Source organism: Chelonoidis abingdonii, chromosome 10, assembly GCF_003597395.2.
Source record: "Chelonoidis abingdonii isolate Lonesome George chromosome 10, CheloAbing_2.0, whole genome shotgun sequence".
Taxonomy (NCBI): domain Eukaryota; kingdom Metazoa; phylum Chordata; order Testudines; family Testudinidae; genus Chelonoidis; species Chelonoidis abingdonii.
In genome coordinates, this window is record NC_133778.1 from 17,292,425 (window position 1) to 17,316,288 (window position 23,864).

Consider the following 23,864-nt stretch of genomic DNA (forward strand, 5'->3'; position numbering starts at 1 on the left):
CTTCCATCAATACAGCACATAAGAACATCATAATGGCTAAAACACAAAGTAATAAAACACTTTCACTATCTTCTTACTCACTGATTCTTGGTTGTTACATGTGAATGATGTGATTACACTAAAACATAAAAGATGTTTGTTTCACCCCAGGAGTTGATTATTATGGAAGTACTGGTAGTGGCTTCATAGTTAAGGCTCAGTCAGGATACTGACTGAGCTTTCAGTCAGGATACTGGCTGAGTGTGGCCATTAAAATTGCAAAATTACAACTTACAGGTCTTATCTTTAGAACCCTGCGTGTATACAAAATTTGTATCCGCATCTGATCCACAAACATCGTCCGTGGATATAAAGCAGATATCCGAATCAGTTGCTCAAGGGGAACATGACACATCTAGTTAATGTGTTATGCGGTGTGAGCGTGTGTTCATTCATGCATGTCTCTATATTATACACATACACATGTACAAAGCATTTGTGTAACACATTATCTAAATGTGCCATGTTCCTCTTTAGGGGAACAGACCATACACATTATATACAAAATGTGCACTGTCTGAGTTAGTGTGTGTATGTGCATACACATTTGTACACTATTCACATATATTACATAAAAAAAAATATTACAAGGAAGGAAGGAGAGCAAACCAATATGGCTAAACAAGGTTCAAGAGGGTATTTGAGCCAAAAAGAAATCCTTCAAAATTTGTAAATCTAACCCTACTGAAGCCAATAAACAGGAACAGTAGGCAATATATAAGAAAGAAATTAAAAGGGACAAAAAGGATTTTGAAGAGCAAATAGCTGAAGATGTAAAAATAAACAAGAGAGCCTTGAAGTATATTGGAAGCTGGAAGCCTGCAGAAGAATAGGTGGCATGAAAGGCCAAGCCTGAGAGGAAGGAAGTCGGATTAAGTTTATGTTTTTAGTTTGGGATTTTGTCGGAGGATTCCAGGGGTGAGTGAATACCGTGAGGCTGTGGGGAGGCGGCCTGCTAAAAGGTTATTGTAGGAAGAAGCCCAGGGATAGATATGAATAGACAGATCTTGCCTGCTCACTACAGGATCCCTGGTCTGGAACCCAGAAATGGGAGGGCTTGTGTTTCCTTACTAGCCACCGAGGGAAGGTGGTGTGAAGCACCCCCAATATGAGGGGATAAGGACCCTCAAAACCCTGAGCCTAGAGAGCACAAGCCATACAGGGCTCAGAGTCAAAGCCGAAGACCTTTTGTAAGAGCACTGGACTGTTTATTTGTGGGACACTTATCTCAGAAGGGGTGGATTTGAACGTGACCTGGTTGAATTACATGGAAAGAGACTACCATCAACAGGAGGCACCAGATGGGGAACAAGTCTGCTGTGCTACATGCAGCTGTGGGGAGCATGCCAAATGTTGAGTACACTCTTTCACAATTCACAAGTCTACAGAGGTCTGAGAGGAGTTTCAGAGAGACTTAAACAAACTAAGTGAATGGGCACCACAATGGCAAATGAAGTTCAATTTTGATAAATGCAAAGTCATGCAAATTGGAAGGGAAAAAATTAAACTACTCATACACCATGTAAAATTCTAAATGAACTGTATCAGTTCAGAAAAGGGACCACAGATTCACCATAGACAGCTCAATGAAGACCTCTACTCAACACACAGCTGCAGTCAAACAAAGCTAAGCATCCTAACAGCTGGATGGAGTATAATATAGAAAATATTATTAATGTTGTTACATAAATCAATGATACAGCCTCATCTGGATCACTGATACTGGTCCCCCGAATCACAAAAAGGATGTTGTAGAATTCAATAGGGTTCTGAGGATGACTGAGGACATGAAAACCTCATATGAAGAGAAACTGAAAGAGTTGGGATCATTTACCTTGAAACGGAGATGAATAAGGAGATACATAATAAAAGTATATAAAATAATAAATGGTCTAGAGAAGGTACATTGGAAGTTTCTATTCTCCCTGCCATGTAGCTCAAGAACAAGGGGATAGAAAATGAAAATAAAGGGCGGGAAATTAAAAATGATAAAACAATACATATTTATGACAGTGGAATTCCCTGCCACAAAAACACTTAGGCCAAGATGATAGAAAGATTCAAAAGAAAACTGCATATTTGTATGACTATTGAGAAATCCTAGAATTATAATTAATGACAAAATTTCAGGCCTTAAGTAAAAAGATGGTTTGTATAGCTATCATCCTTGGAAACTCATCCTAGGATCCAAAAGTCATGTTGGGCTCTTCCTTCTCACACATCATCATCAGTAGTACAAGTTCTGTAAGTCAAATCAGGCCCCAGACATATCCATGCAAACACATTATTTTCACACTGTGCTTTCAATGTTGCCTATACAAGTTCAGTGTCTTTATTGGGTTTCTACAGGTGTAACTGACTGGAACTTTGCAAACAATTTGGTTGATTTGAAAGAATGTATCCACCACACTCTCTGATCTGAAAGTTGTTGATCTGCCATTTTTACATAGTCTCTTTGAAGAGCACAATTGTACTTAAAGCAATGTACTTCTTTCTTTTTCTTCTTTGGGTCACTGCACCCACACCATCTATATTTGGGGCTGTGTTTTTCCACAGCCGCTCAACTAATTTTTTCATTACTTCTCCCATCCCACTCTTGTTTCTGCAACTTAATGGGACCTGCTTCTTTCTACCAAGTACATTTTCTTCCCCAAATGTACTAATCTTGCATTTTCAACAGTTCATCAAACACATGTCCATTCGGGTGTTGTCTTAAAGTTCTTTGTGCATTTTCTTCATGAGAAAATGGAAAGCATTTTCAAACTAGAACAAGAACTAGTACTCTTTATTTATGCTGATGTGTGCATGTCCCAATTAATTTGACAATGACACGACTGAAATATTGTTCTGCCATAACCTCTTCTAATATCAACTTGACCGATTCCTGACAATACAGATTGATTCCCTACCAGCTCTGTTCTAGCACTTCATCTGAATGTATTATTTGGGGACATACAACTTTCTCTACAAAAGAAAGTTGTCCTAAGCAAGAGCAGAGAGGTTGGCATTAAGGTGCCGGCTCTCTGGAATGTATAAAGGTGGGGGTTAAGGTACAATATTATTGATGTTCTTATACTGTGCCCAACACTGCGGTATCTGAGCACCTACTGGAGACTAAATCAGGAGTGAAGCCTGCTTGGTTTCCTTTCAGCTGGCTAGTCTGATAATCTTACACAAAATACTTTATAGCTAATTAGTTCTAGCAATTTCCACCCACCCACACAGAACAATACTATACAAAACCTAAGCATTAAGAAGTACTGAAGAAGCTAGTTAGGATTGCTTATGTAAATATCCCGTTACCCTTACAGTTCTTACATTCAGGTAATAACACTGACATGTAAAAATTCAGTTTACATAATCCACAAATTATCTTAATCATAATTATAAAGGCATATGTCTGAACTCTTTCAACAAATGCATCAAAAATTTACTGTCAGTCCAGTATGTATACAATTGATGTCACGAGGTAAGGTTTGTAAGTGTGTGGTCTGTTAGTTTAATGTGGTGCTTGTTTTCATTTAATGTCACATGCCCAGATGCTACCATGATGATTATATTAAAATAATTAAATAAAGCGATAAAACAGAAAGATCTGAAATAAATGCAAAGGGAATACATAAATTACTAGCCATGCCTATTCCTTCTTTGTAAATAGTCTTTTCTTTTAAAGTTGCTTCAGTGTGGAAGTTCCTACCTTAAAATGGGTGGAATGTAGTTGAAGCTTTGTATTTCTACAGCTAAGCTGAACCATATATGCATTATACCAACACACAGATAAAAACAAACTGTATGTTATACCTGTTGTCATGGTATCTGTGGGGATGATGTTGCAGAACATCTTGCAGGAAACGCTCCATCAGGGTGGTGGTACCTGTACGATTCCTGCAGTACATGGTGAAATGTCTGTGCTGGGAACTGAAAACATGCTGAAAAGACAGAAAACAGATCACTAGCTTGGTATCCTGACTGACTCAGGGATCTATCTAGGAAGGTGGCTTTCATTTTCTAAATTTCAAATTCTCCATGTTGCAATGAAAAATGTTGAAAAACAACAGGAAGGTACTTCTGCACGTGCCTAACTTTAAAGCCAGGAGGGAGTCATTAGGACTACCCATGCACTCAAAATTAGGCATGTGTTAAGCATCTTGATGAACTGAAGTGTAATTAACAGCTTCCAAAAGCGTGCAGACATCTTACAGCATCTGTCGTGCTTGGTACACAGTCTCTACAAATGATGATGGGAAAAATAACTTCTTGAACTGCAGATGTTCAGGAAATATAAACCCATAACCCAACAGGAACACACCTTTAAATTATCTGTAGCCCAATACAGAGGCAGATGAAGACAAAACAGATTCCTACTATTTGATTATCATTGGTCCACAAGACAACAAACACTTTCAGACCATGGCAGAGTTAAAGAACAGGGAAAAGGATATCAAATACTCAGGTCCTTAGGATATGCAGTGCAGTTTATATATTGAACATATTCACACTGCTATCTCATATTACATAGTGATCCTAGGAATGAAGACATTGCCCTTGAAAAAGCTTAGCAACACAGGCTGCAGAGAACAATCACCTCTCTGCTCCACTCTTTGCACTGGGCTCCCCATTAAACACAGAGCTTATTTCAAGGTCTCTGTCCTTGTCTGGAACGAGTTACCTGACCGATGACCTTTCACTCTACAACTGAGACAGCTATGCTCCATATAATGAAACTGTCTACCAACAGTACATGAGCTATCACAGGAGCTGGACCAAGAGTATGGAACCCTGTGGGACACAAAAGAATGGTCACAGGTTTCGCCGCTTTCAGAAGTAAATTCACAACTTATTTCTGTCACTTAGCTTTTCTTCAGTCAGTTTCTCTCTCACACACACATATATTTTTTAAAAAATCCCAAACTAATCAAGCAACTTCTCCTACAGCCTAAAAAGGAAGGAACAAAAAAAAGAAATGGATATTTCTATTTTTAAAAATCTGGGAGGTGCTCAGATACTAAGGTAATTGGAGCCTAATACGCACATGATAGATTCCTATGATGTAACCATCCATGACAGAAAAAGCTATCAAAATGATTATGTTCCATTCAGTATTGACTTAAAAAAAAATTGCTCAATATTAGTGATGGACACAGTTGAACAAGCTGGTCAGGCAATATTACTGAATGCCTGTTATTTCAACCATCTCTTAATATAGGACATGATGATGTGAGAATTAGAGAGGGGAAAAACAGATGAAATCAAGCTCCCCATTTCCAATTTCCTACTCTGCTGCAAATGTCTTACCTGTTCAAGATTGCTGTAGTGCACGTGGCAGCAGTTGCAATAGCCTTGTCTATTTTGCACACTGGATAACCCAGGTCCAGCCTGCTCTGGCCCTCGTATGCTTACACTGACAGAAGAAAAGTTTTCTGATATTACTAGTAGTTTTCAGTGAGAAAAATCAGACTTATAAATCTATTATATTTCAGGTGTTTAATAAAACATTAAGACTTATACTATCAAAAATGTATTCTTTTTCATATTCAAGCATAATCATTTAGATGGATTCATGGTGCTGAGCTTAAAATCCACTCATGCTGCTGAAGTGTTGAAGTTTTCCCTGAATATCATATGCAAACCTAAAAAGAAAGTCAGTCATGTATAGCAAGAATTCACCATGCTCTCTCAAGCACTCATGATATTATGCGTGCAATTAAAAAAAAAAGAGAGACTTCCTTCAGAATACTGCATGGAAGTTTTGCACAAAGAATCCAGGGGCTACAGAAATTACCATCAGAAAGCACTCTTTCTGTCTTGAAGAACCTATATAACCACGCAGATTTCAGAGGGACCCACAGGCATTTACAAGAAGTTTGTAGTCATAACCCCACTTTTTAGATACAGTATTGGCCAGAGATTATAATTATCAAAATTAAAGAAATAAAGATAATGAGAGAGATGAAATCATCACCCCAAAATAAGTATGAAATGTAACGAACTGTAACTTGAAATGTAAGTGCTGACTGCTGTCAGGTCACAAAAGATGTTTTTAATAAAGACATTTCTAATGAAGCAGATTAAACCAACTTCTGAATATTTTCCATCATATAAATGTCAAGAAAGTTGATATGATTTAGATTTATATGTCAAAATGACTGCCATGCTGTGGGAAGTGAAAACCATACTTCTCCTGAAGAGTAGGAACACTATTGAGGAGAGAAAAAAACAAACGAATGCACAGGATGTAGCTGTGTGGGGGTGTGAAAAAATGAAAAAAAAACTGTTTAAAATTAATTCGGTGTTGAATACCCGTCTTGCCACTGCAATTTGTGAATATTTGCAGTTCACTTTTAATCTGCAGAAGTGCCATCAAGCACTTTCTAAAGACTTAAACAAGAGAGGACAAAGAAGAGAAGTGGAGAAAATGTGGTGAGAAGGAAAGAATGAAGAGCAAGAGTGAAGAAGAGGAAAAGACAGAGTCCGCCAGACAAAATCTCGAATTATATGCGGTCCATGCTATAAAAAAGTTTGAGAAGCCTGGGTTTAGGGAGTTAAATAATAGGAGAGAGAGAAATCAAGAGATAACAGAAATAAGGAAAGATACATTTTCCGAAGAGCTTGAAATGAGATGGAGAATTGATGAAGAGAAGCAATATCAGAACACTGGTGCAGCCAGCAGTTGTAGAGGAGGGGTTCTGACAATGACAGTGGCAAAAATGTGCAGCAAGACATGGAGGCAGCCGGTTCAGAGGGGAATAAAAAGACCTGGTCCCATAAGATAGGCTGCAGTGAGCCCTTCAAGGATTTTAATTAAAAAGGAAGACAATTTTGAACTGAACTGTACAATGAATGTGAAGCCAATGGAGTTGTTTAAGGAGTGTAAGAAAATAACATAAGAACAACCATACTAGGTCAGACCAATGGCCCACCTAGCCTAGTATGCTGTCTTCTGACAGTGGCCAGTGCCAGAGAGAAGGAACAGTATAGGGCAATTTTCAGTGATCCATCCCCTGTAATCTAGTCCCAACTTCTGGCAGATGGAGTTCTTAGGGATCCCTGGGGCATGGAGTTGCATCCTTGACCACCTTGGCTAATAGCCATTGATGGACTATCCTCCATGAACCTAATTCTTTTTTGAACCCAGTGACACTTTTGGCCTTCACAAAAACCCCTGCCAACAAGTTCCACAAGTTGACAGAGTTGTATGAGGAAGTATTTTCTTTTGTTTTAAACCTGCTACCTGTTAACTTCACTGGGTTGACCCCATGGTTCTTGTGTTATAAGAAGGGGTAAATAACACTTCATTATTCAGTCTCTCCATACCATTCATGATTTTATAGACCAGTATCGTATCTCCATTTAGCTGTCTCTTTTCTAAGATGAAAAATCTCATTCTTTTTAATCTCCCTTAATATGGAAGCTGTTCCATCCCCCTAATCATTTTTGTTGCCCTTCTCTGCACCTTGGCCAATTCTAATGCATCTTTTTTAAGACTGAGTGACCCGAAGTGCACGCAGTATTCAAGATGTGGGCGTACCATGAATTTATATAGTTGCATTATGATATTTTCTGTCTTATTATCTATCACTTTCCTAATGGCTCCTAACTTTTCACTGCTTTTGTAAACTGAGCAGATGTCTACAGAAAACTATCCATTATGACTTCAAGATCTTTCTCTTGAGTGGTAACAGGTAATTAAGAAAACATCATTTTATATGTATAATTGGGATTATGTTTTCCAATGTGCATTACTTTCACTTATCATCATTGAATTTTATTTGCCTTTTTGTTACACAATCGCCAGTTTTGTGTGATCCCTTTGTAACTCTTTGCACTCAGCTTTGGACTTAGCTATCTTGAGTAATTCTGTATCATCTGCAAATTTTGCCGCCTCACTTTTCACCTCCTTTTCCAGATAATTTATGAATATGTTGAACAGCGCAAGTCCCAGTACAGATCCTTGGGGGACACCGCTACTTACTTCTCTCCATTATGAAGATTGACCATTTATTTCTACCTTTTGTCTCCTATCTTTTAACCTGTTATTGATCCATGAGAGGATGCTCCCTCTTATCCCATGACTGCTTAGTTTGCTTAAGAGCTTTCGGTGACGGACTTTCTCAAAGGGTTTCTGAAAGTCCAAGTACACTATATTCAGTGGTGTCGAGTATCAGAGGGGTAGCCATGTTAGTTTGGATCTGTAAAAAGTGATGTACCTCTCAGCTTTCCCCCAGTCCTTAGTTTAAAAAATCCTCTTCAACCTTTTTAATTTTACACACCAGCAAACTGTTTCCATTTTGGTTTAGGTGGAGCTCATCCTGCCTGCACAGGCTTCTCCTTTACCAAAAGGTTCCCCAGTTCCTAATAATCTAAAACCTGCCTCCCTACACCATCATCTCATCCACACATTGAGTACCTAAAGTCCTGCCTGTCTTTCTGGCCCTGTGCATGGAACTGAAAGCATTTGAGAGCATACTATCGAAGAGATCCTGGACTTTACTTTCTTACCTAGCAGCTTGAATTTGGACTACAAGAGCTCTCTCCAACCTTTCTCTATGTAACTAGGACCTACATTTACCATGACCATGTGCTGGACCAAAGAAACTGGGGTTTGGGGATGCCACAGAGAAGGAAACAACAATAATCCAAGCAAAAGAAAATGAAGGCCTGGATAAGCACTGAAGCCGAGGTAATGATATGCACAGGCAGCCCTGCAGAAAAAGTGACAGGCAGATCTACAGACCTGAGAGATACGGGAACAGAGAGCACAGAATCAGCAATGACACAACAGTTTTGAACAGAGGAGACAGATGGGAGGTCTGAGCTGAAAATGGAGACAGAAGAGACGTAGCTGTACTTGAGAATTAAACTGAAAAGGAGAATAGAGAGGAGGAGAGAGACTGAGAGCAGAAAAAGCTGACAAAAGCTAGGGATGGAGGGGGTAGGGGGTAGAGCACGGGAGACAAGAGAGATAGATATTTTTTAACTTCAGAAATGAAACAACAACTACATACCAGCAATATCAACATTTTTATATAAAATTCTTATTAGGAAGTACTTTTTTAAAAAATCAACACTCTTTTTAATGTAGCCACAGGTAAATGCCATCAAAACCCATGGCCAGTCTACATGATAATTTTTTAATAAAAAGAGAGGGTAACAGGAATTAAAGTCACATTTAAACCTTCTGCTAATCTTGAAAAACAACTTTGGGCTAGTTGGCTGCTGAGTTTTTTTTTCAGGTTCTCTGGAATTCTGAAGCCAAAAATGAAATTTTTGACCTTCAATCTCACTGCTGATATTAATGAGGGGTCAAAGGACATGCAATGCACATGTTTAATTATACCTATACACAGGATAAAGAGACCATTAACCTGACAGTTGAAAATATTGCATTGTTATCAGTTTTATGGGGTCAAATTTAATGTTAAAAGCTAGATTCTCCCTAGTTTATTCAGCATAAGCAATAAAGTTTAACGCTAATTATATCATCTAACCCACCTGCTACTGCTCTCCTGTCGTAGGGATCCTTCGATAGCTCGTCTTTCTATACCTATTTAAAAAAAAAAAGAAGCAAAGATAGAAAAACAGGCAGGAGAAATCAAAACTGGTCATTGTTACCTATGCACTAAATTGTCAGTGTCAAAAAGAATGTGTTTTATAGGATGACAAAAGTAAAATTGATTAAATTTAGGAAAACTTCCATTTATACAGAATCAGTCACCCCCCAAGAGCTGCATAAACTACAAGCATTATCTTTTTACAGTTGACATCATTGGAAATTTTTCTGTTGACTTAATCGGACCAAGGTTAGGCCCTATATGTTGAAATCACTTCACCTGTCACCATAATGCAGTCACCTCTGGGGTAAAACGCAGCAGCTGTCTAACAGTTCACTATAAAACAATTCATTGCATCCATAAGGAAGTTGAATTAATAATTTAAACGGTCTTTCTTCTATCCTTGACGTCTACAATTTTATGAATTCAGAACAGGAACTGGCAAAACTACTAACCCAACTGAAACAACAACGAGAATTGACATATATTTTTAGTTAAAATACATGCTTTTTTGGTGTTTTGAATGTTCATATTTTTGTTTTAATAATTAAGTTGCTTACCTTGTGCTGAAGAAGCAGAAACTTCATCAGTTGGCTTGTTCCTGTCAAACATCTATAAACCAAATACAAAAAACATTGAAAACAAATATGAAAAGCACAGTCTTGGCTCTTACCCGATTCTCAACGTCAGCATGGCTGAGCCCCAAGAAAATGACAACACTGTGAAAACACAATACTGTTTCAGATAAGGATTATAATTTAATCTCAACTGAATCTTCATGATCAAAACAAATTCCTGATTTATTAGATTATTCTATAATGCCACATACTATCCACTAGCCAAGGGCCCAGTAATTGTATGAAGACTTGTTAATCAACCCAAACCTAGAGAGCTGCAGATGCAGTCTTTGAATACAGCAGGCCAGATTAGTCAGAAGAAAATTATCTGCCAGGGAAGCAAAACATCATCCCCATAAATCTAGTGCTTTGGTCATTGTGACAGTGCACACTCAGCTCTTGTGAGTGCCTCCTGGTGGGTGAGCACGAATCTGCACTCCCTCTCTTTTTCTGGAGCCCTGTTGGCTGTTGCCCTTGTCAGGCGGGTCTTCAGTGACTCCAGCTAAGTCACACAGTCAAACGCATGAACGAACACTCCTTTTGGAGTAAAAGGTCCAACAGGGCCTGTCCCTGTGCCCTTGGTAATGTCTCCAGCCCTGTGTCTGGGCTCAGTCCTCAGCCCCTTCTGGGCTACCTTTAAGTCCATCCCTGCCCTGTTAGAGTAGTGCCCCCAGGATATCTTCCCTGGAGACTCGAAGTCCTGCCCTTCACTTGGGCTTTTAAATGAAACTTGTTCCCTTCTTGGGGCTTTGGCCACTCTGCCAGTGGGTGGAGGGGGGATCTGTGCCCACTCACTACTCTGGGTCCTGACCCAGGGTCCCTATAAATAACAGCCACATGGTATTTCCTGTAATAGTTGCTGCTGTTATTCCCTGGGTCACTTCCCACGTAGCTGTTTCTACTTTACAATTACCTCAGGGCTAAAATTCTCTGTCTGTTCCCTGCTTGAGTAGGGTCACTTTCAGGCCTCCTCATTTGGAGAGTTTCACAACTTTCCAAGTCTGCCTTATCCTTTTGGTCCCAGCCAGGAACAGAGCTGCTCACACTCTGCAGCTCCTTTTAGCTTAGCCTCCTCCATTCTGATTGGCTGCTTCCCTGTAGCCACTCCAGGCAGGCCTGGAGGACCCACCTTCACTGCTCCTTTCTGGGACAGGGTGTGGTAGGGCTGTTGAGGCCTCCAGCACACCCCGTCACAGTCACAGACTGTACAGTTTTAAATTGTATAAATCTTTCTCCTTTTACTAAAGATTTCTATGGAGAGGAACATTTGCACTTTGGTTTTGTACATTAGATCAGGAAATGTCTCTTCCTCCCATAAAAGATAAACATTATCATATTCTATCCAGATCTTAAACTACATTAGTAGGTCTATGCAATGTCCCTGCCAAATTCATTTAATGACTTAATGGCTTCAGCTACACTTAAAACACTGAGCAAAAACCTATATAACAGAAGCCATGAATGAAATGGAACAAATATGATAACCATCCAGGCTGGAAAAGCCATCTTTATAGCTCAGCATTATCTCCTGATGCACAAGCTGATCTAGACAGAAGCATGGCACTGCAAAAACATCCAACTTCATGTTTTGATGTCAGGGAATAAAAAAGAGCTCCAGAGTGTCCCACATTAGCTTTACAATGCTGCAAATGAAACTTTAAATAAACTTTCAGGTACTAACCTTGGTGTTGCTAACCTTTGGCCCCCACCAAAAGCTGATTTCAAGGCTGTTGAACACTAGATCTCAGACAGGAGGCCATTTTCTGCACAGGACACTCACCCATTCTCATCTCCACTGTCAACCTGGTAATAATGAAATTAACGGTCTTTTTAGCTAGTTATTGATATATTTGTTCTATATTCTAAAGGAGAAAAGGTTTCAGTCTACATAGAATCGATCTGTCAGCAAGTTGGTCCATAAGATGGACAATGCTCTTTATAAAGCAGCCAATTAACATTTTTGTTTAAGAAATTAATTTTGACAGAGATTCCTTACTAAACTTTGACAGCTTTTTATATATTTCTCAGCATTCCCAGCACTTTCCCACATGATGATCTCACTCCTCTTCTTATAGTCCCTATTCAACATACACTATTAGGACGTTAATGTTCATGCATTTAAATGTATATCAGTAAATAAAATTCAATTCCTAAATATAAAGCAAATTATGCCTTGAGATGATTGTTATGGTTAAAGCCACCAACATGCTTTGAAGAATCATTTCTTCTGCTCATATTGCGTAAACCAGCTAGATTAGTAAATTAACTGGCCCTCTCACTGCACTTTATATGTTCAAAGCACTTTGTAACTGTTATTAAATTAACCATTTTAACACCAGAGTGAGGTATTTAGCCCCGTGTTACAAATAGGCAAACTGTGGCAAAGAGAGTTATTTGCCTATGGCCACAGAAAAAGCATCAAAGCCAAGTTCAAGCTCAGGACTTGCTGATTCCCAAAACCGTGCTCAGCTCACTAGGCCAGTTATATATTTGACTGCAGCATGTCAAACTCTTGATCTCAAACCTACTTTATATTTTTTTGCTCTCATGAAAACTGTATAAGGATCACTTTACATTTGTGCATTTCTTCTCTCTTGCTCCTTCCCCCAGTCTCTGTTCTTACAACTGGAGGAAATGCATTTACACTCCAATAAGAAACCTGTACCATTACACATTTTATATAGAGGCTCTTTAGTCTACATGGAATTTTTTTTTTTTGTATTTTTCCTCTCACTGTTCTGTATATATTGAGTATCTTCCCTCTGTTTGGGCATTGTCCATGCAACTTTTTCTGCACATTTATTAATGTGCTTGTGATTTTTTTAATTGCACTCAACAGTGAGCTGATAATAGCCTTGTCTAAAGCCAGTACAGAGTGGGCAGGCACAGCAAGAAAAAAGTGCCTTAATTCGGACTTCAGTTAGTCTTGTTAATGAGCATGATCCTGCACTAATAAAACCAATAGGAGCTTTGCCACTGGCTTCAGTAGGTATAGGATCAAGCTCAAATATTGTCTTTGGACATTCCTGAGAAAACAAATAATGTGACTATCATGAGTGAGTGAAATGATAGTTTTGTATCCAGGGTCATTCATCCCTACATATAATTATGCACTTTACACATGTAGACCCTAATCTTGCAAAGAATTCAACAAATGCTTAATAGGACTGGCTTGAAAACAAGAATTCCAGTTTGCAAAAAGTGTCAACGTTTCAAAGTCTAATTTCATTCTATATTGGAACAAAAACTAGACCCTTCAAAATTTGTTGCAAAGAAAGACCTACCCCAGAATAGCCATTAGCCCAGTGATTAGTGCACACACCTGGATAATAATAATAAAATAATAACTGGAGATATATCTATCTCCTAAAACTGGAAGGGACCTTGAAAGGTCATTGAGTCCAGCCCCCTGCCTTCACTAGCAGGACCAAGTACTGATTTTTGCCCCAGATCTCTAAGTGGCCCCCTCAAGGGTTGAACTCACAACCCTGGGTTTAGCAGGCCAATGTTCAAACCACTGAGCTATCCCTCCCCCAATGGAATATGGAAGACTCAAATTAAAGTTCTCGCTCTGAATCACCTAGAGCAGAGACTTAAGCCTGGGTTTCCCACAGGTGAGTGCCCTGGGCTTTTGGCTATTCTGGGAGAGTCAATCTCTCTCTCTCTCTGACCAGAAATTCCATTGTGGACCTGAGAAACCTTCCCAATGAAATTTTCATCTAAACAGATACAATTATGCAAAGTTTCAATGAATTGGCATTTTCTACCAAAAAAAATTCATCAAGAAATTCCAGACCAGCTCTAATGCTTAACTTTAATTAAAATCATTGAAGTCAACATACATAAGTGCAGAATCGGGCCTTAGGTATACTGAGTTAAGTCCAGTGTGGCTCTTATCTCTCACTTTTCATGCTGCAAGGGAGTGTCATGGACCAGATATTCTCACTTACAAAGGGTAGAGTGTAAATATGTAAGGCCTCAAGCACCCCTAATAGCTGTCAGAGAAATATCATTTTCAGAGGAGATTGTTTGCCAAGATTCTGCTGTATATAGTTGACGCATGAGAGACAAATATATCCCTAAGACAAGAAAAACGTTTAAGGATATTGATAGGCAAAGTAAAACACTTAAACTCTAATTGCTTACCACTGTCCTAAAGGCTGAAAGTATGCTCAGGTCTCAGTTCAGCAGAGGAAGGGAAAGCTTGTGCTTGGATACCTTGTGTGGCCCCTACCAAAATATAGACATGGGGAAAGGAGCACAAATCCTCATGCGTTTGGTAATGCAGTCTCATTTAATTTCTAATTTAGAAAAGTCAAAAGGTATTTCTTCATTTGATCTATATTTTTATAATGGGTTCTTTTATCCACAGGCTTTGTAAGAACAACCCTTGTTCAGTTAAGGAATCTCTAAACTTGAAATAGCTCAATGTAATTGTAGTACAATAATACCAATTACGGCTTAAAAATAAATTACATATGTATATTTTTCCTTTAAAATAATATTTCAACATTGAAAAAGATCTGTATTATGTTACAAACATAGTAATGACTGGCATCAACTGGGAATGGTTGATTTGGCAGATTTATAACCCATAGGTCTACTGTAGCTGTCTCTTGCAGTTAGAGAGAGAGAGATTTCTTGTTTAGTTTTATTGAATTACATGGCACACAGCAATCATGGAGCATGAAGAACTGCAAGGAGTCCTGAACAAGTTGAGCTAATGAGACCTGACAGAAGACCAAAAGAAAGATGACCATAAGGCAAGAAAAAATATGTATTTTTTTAAATCAGCACTTTCATTTCGATAGCACATGAAAATGTCATAGGCATCAAAGAAACTCTGGAGACTCCTTTCAGCCTTCCCCTGCAACAGATAAATTAGAAGCAGAAAGGGGAGATGATGATCAAAATGACTGAGGAGGGAGGAGGTGTTGTATACATCAAGAATACATACACTTGTTCTGAAGTCCAGAAGGTGGGTGAGAGGCAGGTCAGATGAAAGTCTCTGGGTGAAGATAAAAAGGTGACAAAACAGGGGTGATGTCATGGTAGGGGGGTCTACGATAGACCATCAAATCAGGAGGAGAAAACAGATAAGGCACTTTTAGCACACACAACAGAAATATCCAAAATGCAAGACCTGGTAGTAATGGGGGACTTCAACTATCCAGACATGTTTTGGAAAAGTAATATGCCAAAACACAAAATGTCCAGTAAGTTCTTATTATGTGTTGGGGACCACTTTGTGTTTCAAAAGATAGAGGAAATTACTTGGGGACAGCAATTTTAGACTTGATTCTAACTAACAGGGAGGAATTGGTTGCGAGTCTGAAGGCTGAAAACAATTTGGGTGGAAGTCATAATAAAATGATAGAGTTCATAACTCTAAGAAAAGAAAAAAGTGAGAGCAGCAGAATAATAAAATGGACTTCAACAAAGCAGATTTTAAGAAACTCAGAGAACACGTTCCATAGGAAGAAAATCTAAGGGGAAAAAGGGAATTCAGGAGAGCGAGCAGTTTCTCAGAGAGACAATATTAAAGGTGCAACAGCAAACTACCCCAATTCAAAGGAAAAACATGAAGAATAATGAGGCTAATATAGCTCCATCAGGAACTCTTTAATAACTTGAAAATCAAAAAGGAATCTTACAGAAAGTGGAAACGTGGACAAACTGCTAAGGACAAGTAGAGCAAAATAGCACAGACGTGGAGGGACAAAAATCAGAAAAGCTAAGACACAAAATGAGTTACACATAGCAAAGGGGCATTAAAGGGGGAAAGAACAGGTTCTATAAATACTTTAGGAGCAAAAAAAAAAAAAGAAAAAAGATATGAAGGAAAGTGTAGGTCCTCCACTCAGAGGGAAAGAGAGCTAACAACGGATAACACCAAGAAGGCTGAGGTGTCAGAATGTCTATTTTGCTTTGGCCTTCACTAAATTGGCAAATTGTGACCAGATTTTTAACACAATTAATATTAACAAGAGAGAAGGAACACAAGCCAAAATAGGGAAAGAAAAGGTGGTAGACTATTTACATAGATAAGTTAGATGTATTCAAGTTGGCAGGACCTCACAAAATTCAATCTAGGATACTGAAGGAACTAGCTGAAGTAATCTTGAAACCATTACCAATTATCTTTGAGAATACACGGAGTACAGGTGAAGTCCCGGAGAACTAGAGAAGGGCAAACATAGTACCTTATCTTTAAAAAGGAGAACAAAGAGGACTAGAGAAGTTATAGATCAGTCAGCTGAAATTTGATATCTCAAAAGATATCGGAACAAATGATTAAACCAGTGGTTCTTAACCTGCGGTGCACGCATTCCCTGGGAGTGCGAGTTGCCCTTTCTGGAGGTGCAAGACATGCCAGATTTTTTTAGAAGGTAAATCATCGAAAACACAAATTAAGGAAAGGCACGTAAGTACAACTACTTTGTTTCGTCAAACCTATGTATTTATTAACATTATACTTTTTTAAATGATTACTGCAATGTACAAATAAAATATCTAGGTTTAAAGAACTGCCCTACTTCAACCATTTTTGATCAGGGGCGTGAGAACATATTTTGATTTTTTGATAAGAGGTGCGCGAACATATTCTGAGAACCACAGGGGTGCAGGCTGCAGTAAAAGTTAAAAACCACTGGATTAATCAATCAATTTGGAAGTGCCTCAAGGATAATAGGGTTATAAGTAATAGCCACCATGGAATTGTCAAAATCATGTCAAATCAATCTAATTTCCTTCTTTTGGCCTAGTGAATAGGGGAAGATGTAGTATGATATATCTTGATTTTAGTAAAGCTTCAGACAGTCTTATAAGCAAACTAGGAAAAGGTAGCCTGGAAGAAATTACTATAAAGTGCAAAACTAGTAGTTAACAAATGGTTCGCTGTCAAGTGGGAAAATGTATCTAGTGAGGTCCTGCAGGGTTCCATCCTAGATCTTGTACTACTTAATATTTTCATTAATGACTTAGATAATGGAATAGAGAGTATGCTTATAAAACCTGAGGATGACATCAAACCGGGAGGGGTTGCTAGCGTTTTGAAGGACAGGATTAGAATAGAACTGGTCTGAAATAAACAAGGTGAAATTCAATAAAAACAAGTGTAATGGGCAAAGGAAAAACCAAATGCAAAACTACAAAATGGAAACTACCTGGGTAGGCAATAGTACTGCTGAAAAGGATATGGGGATTATAGTAGATCACAAACTGAATATGAGTCAACAATGTGATGCAGTTGCAAGGAAGCTAATATTCTGGGGTGTATTAACAGAAGGATCCTATGTAAGACAGAGACAGCAAATATCCTGATACACTCAGCACCAGTCAGGCCTCCATTGGAGTACTGTGTCCAGTTTTGGGCACCACACTTTAATAACATGTGGACAAACTGGAAAGTCCAGAGCAGAGCAACAAAAATTTTAAAAGATTTAGAAAACCCGACCTACAAAGAAAGATTAAAAAATCTGGGCATCTTTAGTCTCGCGAAAAGAAGGCTGAGGAAAGACCTGATAACAGACTTAAACTTTACGTGAAGGTCTGTTATAAAAAAAAAAAGACAGCGATCAATTGTTCTCTAGGTCCACCAAAAGGTAGGACAAGAAATAATCAGCAAGGGAGATTTAGGCTGGACATTAGGAAAAACTTTTCAACTATAAAAACAGTTTAGCACTGGGACGGGCATCCAAAGGAGGTTCTGGAAACCCCATAATTGGAGTTTTTCAAGAACTGGTTTGACAACTGCTATCAAGGAAGGTCTAAGTCAGTGATACTCAAACCTCAGTGGTTCAGGAGCCAAATTAGCAATCAATATTATCCAAAAGAGCCAGAGTAGTGTGAAAGCAGCAGAGAATCCTGTGGCACCTTATAGACTAACAGACGTTTTGGAGCGTGAGCTTTCGTGGGTGAATATGAATACTTCGTCGGATGCATGTATTGAATTGTTTCACACTCTGAAGATCCCTTCCATTTTTATGGTTTCTATGAACACTGAAATCTGGTATTCCAGCTACGACACCTCAGAACTACCTCTCTTGATCCTCCAGTTGAGAAAGCCAGTGTCAGGTAGGAAACCAAGGAGAAATGGAAGAAAAATCTCTCTTAAAAGGGAACCATCATCCTCCAACAGTTTTACTACTACTACTGTTATTATTGGTATTACTGTAGTTCCTAGGAGCCCGAATCATGGACCAGACCCCTCTGCACTAGGTGCTGTAAAACCAGAATAAGGAGTCCCTCTGCCAAAGTTTACAGATTAAGCAATAATTTTTTTTACCATCAGGTGGTTTCCAAGAGAGGAGATTCAGTTGTGCTTAACAATTTTGGCAGAAGTCTACTGTTACTGAAGTCTGTCTTCCTCACCTCTTGCTCACAATATGTCTTGGTCACACATCATGTTTTAGATCCCTCTACTAGCTACCCATTTTACTATTCACTCTTATTCTTAATTTGTGGACTTATACTATTCATTTCCAGCCTACATCTCTGATCTTATCTCCTCTTATTTTCCCATCTCACCCCTCTGTTCCCCAAGGGTGCCTCTTCCCCCCTTTGCTTCCATCTCCCTCCCAATTCCAGGCCATTCCCTATGCATGAAACAACCTCCCAACTCCCCAAGCCAGGGAACTGTCTTTTATTAGTTCAGTAAAACACTTATCTTGGCTTTAGGTACTAGAATACTTGGTTTTGTGCACCCATTGTGATAACTACAATATAATCTGGCTATCGGCTGCGTGAGTGCTGGTTGGCTCCCAGAACTATCTTTCACAGAAACCTGGACAATGGTCTGTATTTGTGGTACTTCAGAACCAGTCATTTGTAAGAGAAAAATCCTACAAACTAAACACAAAATGACTTTCCCAGAAATATGTACGCTTCAGAGGCAGCTAGATAACTAAAGCCTTAATGCACATAAAGATGGTGGTGTAGGAAGAAGAGGGTTAATTTTAGGTTAGGCACTGGGGAACCACAGGGAAGAAAAACCCAAAAAAGGGATGGCCTACACCTTACATGGAAGGGAACAAAAGCAAGGTGGAAAAGAAAAAGCTAAGGTTTTGGTGATGGTGATAGAATGAACTGGATGTGGAGAGCAGTCAAGCTGGAGAATCACATCTACTGTGATCAAATATTCAACACACATTTTGCATTTGTATAGCAAGTTCGATTGGAGTACCATGCTCTGTTTAACCACATTAAGCCTCACAATACATCTCTGAAATAAGGAAACATTGTTTAGGAGCAGGAAACACACACACAGGTGGGTAAATGGCTTGTCCAAGGTCATACAGCAATGGGTGTTGGAGAGGTAAAAGAGAGCCCAGGAGTCCGGACTCCCAGTTCAGCACTGCACTTGCAAGTGTAACTCAGGCCATGGCTACACTGGCGTTTTACAGCGCTGCAACTTTCGCGCTCAGGGGTGTGAGAAAGACACCTCCCTGAGCGCTCCAAGATACAGCGCTGTAAAGCCTCAGTGTAAACAGTGCCGCAGCCCCATAGAGGATGTGGAATACGTGCAGCGCCTGGTGCTGTGACCACACTCACACCATACCCTAAGTGCCCCCTAGCTCCAGACAGGCGCCCACTGACAGTGACCTTTGAGGGAAGCCAAGTGAAGTTCAGCAACTCAGATAACAGAAATTCTTCACGGGTAACGGCCTCCAGTGCCACCCTGGCCACTGCCAGTCCCGATTTCAGAGCCCACACGTCTCTTCCACACATCCATGAGGCTCCCGGGTACGTTACCAGTGATATTTGCCACTCGGGCCGTGGGCTGCCCACATGCACAGTCACGGGAGCAGCCCCACGCTGGAGATTAGATCCCTAGTGATGCCCTTTCCCTTCCCGCCACTTCCAATTCCCTCTGCGTCGCGCCTCAAATCGCAGCCTCAGAAGATGTCCTGCCCCGCGCGGGGCGGCCCCACGAGGATGTCGGGGTGGGGTTTAGACAGTGACCCACGTCCCCTGCCCTACGCCAGCAGCACCAGCACGAAATGGCCAGCCCCGCCCCCCAGCCCCTGACCACAAGCCCGCGGGGGAGGGTAACGGCAAGCCGTGGCACACGCTGGCACCGTTACTTTTCGGCCCGCACGAGCCGAGGGGGGGCGCGCACCTCCACACGCGGGAGAGCGCACAAGCGGTAGTTTTGTAAACAGCGATGAAGCCCCACCCACCAGCGTGCGCGCGACTGCAGCGGCGGCTTAGGCGGCAGCGGCGGCAACTCCCGCCCAAGCCCTCCTGGCAGTGGCTTTTCTGGTCCCTCTCACGGACTACTGCATCGGCGGCCAGCGAACCGGCCTACCAGCCGTCACCCTCCCCAACAGCCCGTTCTCACCTCAGTCGCTTCCCCTTTTTCCCTTCCGTGCCACCTGGGGAGGGTCAGAGGACGGGTACCACCTCCATTTCCGTTTCCGGGTTATTACCCCGAGGACCGCTCTTGTTTCCATGGGCCGTCTATTGGGCGGCTTAGGCGGCGCGTGGTGGGCGAGTCAGGTCCGTTGCCGCCCCAAGGGCCATGTCTAGGTAAACAGAGCCGGGATGAGCTCTCCCCTGACAGCTAGTGGTGAGCTGTGGGAAAAGACTGCAGAACCCAATCTCATGTGTATGGTCACACCCACCCTGCTGAGGCGCACAGCATGATGGGATTGCTTTCCCAACTGATCCCTTGGGGCTGGTGGTGGGGTCACAGTCTCCTTGTTATTGGGGTAGGAGTAATAAAGGGTTGTTCTTGTTGTGTGAACTGAGTGCAGGAGAACTGTACCTGGCATAGGCCAATGGTGGGACTTACCCTCAACTGAACAGCATTTGCTTGGCAGGGGATGTGGGTTCCAACATCCAATAAGTTGAGAGAAGGGAGGTAGATGATTGTATGCAGTGATGTGGGTGCTAGTGACTAGTTGACAAGTTCTATTTCTACAATTAATTTAGACTTGAGAGTTTTGTCACATATTATGAACTGAAATCAGTGATATGTGGGTCTAAGTATTAGATTTACTTTAGAATAGTGTCTCTATTGATGTGAGTGGGGTATAGCGAAGGGGGTCATGTTAAAGGGCCTTTTGGGTTGCTGCACTCTGGGGAAAAGAACACTTCCCAACTTGTGTGGGGGTGGGTCTTTTGCACATGGTTTGTGTTTATGGGCCCCAGTTGCCGTGTTTTCCCAAATTAATGCTGAATTAATTTGCTCCTTTTAGTAAAACTTTTTGCTACACTAAGAGTCTGCTTCCAAGAGGGGAAGTATTGTCTCTTAGAAGTACCCAGGGGGTGGTAAGTAATTGTCCTAGGTCACTGGGTGGAGGCTTGAGCCAGTTTTGTGTTGTATTGTTGAAAAGGAACTCTTAGATACTGAACCCAGCCCTTGTTGCTGCTAGCTTCACCTAGCAGAAGGATTAGCTCTACATGGACCCTCTCTCACTAGAGAGGTGAAGAGGCACCTAGTGAGATTTCCAAAGCTCTTGGGCACCTAACTCCTATCAACTTCAGTAGGAGTCAGGGGCCTAGACCCAATAAAATTCCCACTAGGTTCCTATTTGCATTCTTAGGTGCTTAAATACCTTTAAAAACCTGTCTGTTTCTCAGAAAAAAGTTACATTCCTGCATAGCATGCACGTCCGACATCACTTATTGTGTATCTTGTGTTATGCCTGGATTTATGACTATACTAACATGGGAGATACAGTACTAGCATTGGCAATGTTTAGCCATATATTGTTTCCAACCCATGATTTTATTGCAAGTCTCATGATATTTTCTGTTCTTCTTAACCAGCCTCTAGAGACAAGTGATTACATGAGAATTTCAGCTTTCTTTTAAAAAACAATTAGTTTCTAGTCCTTGTGGTTGTGGAAGAAAACTTGAAAGTGTGATCTGACTGTAAACTTAAAGGCACAACAAATAGAAGGCACCCCCCACCCAAATAAATATACTTTTGATAAAAAAAAATTGAATCTCACTCAGGATGTTTGGATGCTTGAAGTTGGCAATAATAAAATTTCTACTTTTTAAGAAATATGCTGGGTACTTACCCCCTAAAACACATAACTTCTTTACATCATATGAAGAAAGACTAGGACATAAAGACATTTCTGTCATTGTCTTTTTAGCAATCAATAAAGAGCTTGTTTTTCATTAAGTATCATAATGAAACCTTATCAGAGATGAAAACCTTATCAGAGATGAAGGTCCCATTTTGACTTAATGGCTGAATTATAGCTAAGAGTGTTCATGTTATATGGAAGAGCATGAATGTATCTTGGCAGTGTGGTTAAAAATAGTAAACTCACTGCTTAGCTGATGTTCTATTTATTTTAACCTCTAAGGTTTTTAAATTCATCTTACACTCCTTTGAGTGACCAGCTATTGCATCTTTCCCCCTTGCAATCTCTTCCTGGCATTGGGTCAATATTTTTAGGTGTCCTCATATTTTATGGTAGTAAGGCCAAATGCAAACAAAGTCAAAGCCCAAGCCTTTACCTATGAAGACATCTGTCAAGGCTGATTCCCCACACTGGCACTTCAAGTGAAGAAGGTGGGGGCCCGGAAGGATTCTAAAAATTAATACTGGTCACTCCAGGCTGGTATTAAACTTCCAAGGTTACAGCTTCTCTCTGACCTTGGATGGATAGATGCTGCCACCACCCAAATGCAAAACCCCTGGAAACCCAGGAAGGCGCACTTGAGAATTCCTTTCTGTGGGGTACCCTCAAGCCCTTTCACCTCCCCTCTGGGGAAAAACTGAGAAGGAAAACAAAGGAAATTAGCTGTTGCCCCCAGCTAATTAAACAACATATGCACAAACCCCTTAGGACACCAAAAATCCAATCTTGCTCTTAAAAAAGGTAAATTTTTATTGAAAACAAAAAGAAAGAAAATACATCTGGAACTTAAGGCTTTTGCTAGATTTAAAAAACCCACTTACAAAAATTAAACATAAAGAATAACCTTCTTGAGGTCCAGCTTAAAGGTTGCAAGCAAAAAAAAAGCATTTGGAGTTAGCACAGAGGAGTCCACAAGCCAATAAGAAATAAACCTAATTGTGTCTTTCTAGACATTTTCTGATTTGTGAGTAGGTTTTAGGAATGATCTGATGATTTCCATACCATCACAAAAAGCTTTTTACAGCATAGTCCCAGCCCTGCCTCTGCTCTGTTCCCACTCTGGAGAACAACAACAGAACAGACAAAGGGAAGTTTCCCCGATTTTAAAAAGTTCTAGCCTTCCCATTGGCTCTTTTGGTCACATGCCCACTCCTATCCTTTTACCTGTGGACTTTTTAACCCTTTACAGGTAAAGCAAGTATAGAACAGCTACTAAGAGGGATTTTATAGCGAACTGGCTGGCTGGGTGTCCATAAAAAGGAGCTACCCCTCTCCCCCCTACATTTATCACAACATCTGTAAATACAGGTTTGGATTCTGCAGTGTGATCCATCTAACTGCACTCCTGTGCACATGTGAAACCACATTGAAAGTGTCATACTATGGGAAATCTTGCAGAGTAAATTTAAGATAAGAATGTACACTCAGGACTGAAGTAATACAGAAAATTATACAGAAAAATAGCATAGGACTTTTTTAAAAAGGGGGCTGCTTCATTGTTTTTACTTTTATACTAGTAGCTGAAGGCCCAGGCTATCATAAAGTCATCTGTA

General features: G+C 40.3%; 2 protein-coding genes across 8 annotated transcripts in view; one reads left to right on the forward strand and one right to left on the reverse strand.

Annotated features, from left to right (window-relative positions):
• Positions 1–20,633, reverse strand: part of ZDBF2 (zinc finger DBF-type containing 2) — a 38,199-nt gene extending 17,566 nt beyond the window's left edge. For 2 of the 5 annotated variants that reach the window (XM_032779229.2, XM_075069975.1), the window contains exons 1-6: positions 20,550–20,633; positions 11,889–12,010; positions 10,151–10,202; positions 9,532–9,583; positions 5,335–5,440; positions 3,841–3,968 (exon numbers count right to left, since the gene is read on the reverse strand). In XM_032779229.2, coding sequence (XP_032635120.1) covers positions 3,841–3,968; positions 5,335–5,440; positions 9,532–9,583; positions 10,151–10,202 — 338 coding nt within the window. In that variant the 5' untranslated portion in view covers positions 11,889–12,010; positions 20,550–20,633. Of the gene's footprint in view, positions 1–3,840; positions 3,969–4,708; positions 4,882–5,334; positions 5,441–9,531; positions 9,584–10,150; positions 10,203–11,888; positions 12,011–14,353; positions 14,438–20,549 lie in introns of those variants that run through there. The other 3 variants (XM_032779230.2, XM_075069973.1, XM_032779233.2) reach the window with 3 other exon arrangements.
• Positions 20,634–20,851: 218 nt separating this feature from the next.
• The window catches only part of CMKLR2 (chemerin chemokine-like receptor 2), a 40,705-nt gene continuing 37,692 nt past the window's right edge, over positions 20,852–23,864 (forward strand). For 2 of the 3 annotated variants that reach the window (XM_032779239.2, XM_032779243.2), the window contains exon 1: positions 20,853–21,071. The gene's annotated coding sequence lies outside the window, so the exon portion shown is untranslated. Of the gene's footprint in view, positions 21,072–23,864 lie in introns of all 3 variants that reach the window. The other variant, XM_032779242.2, reaches the window with a different exon arrangement.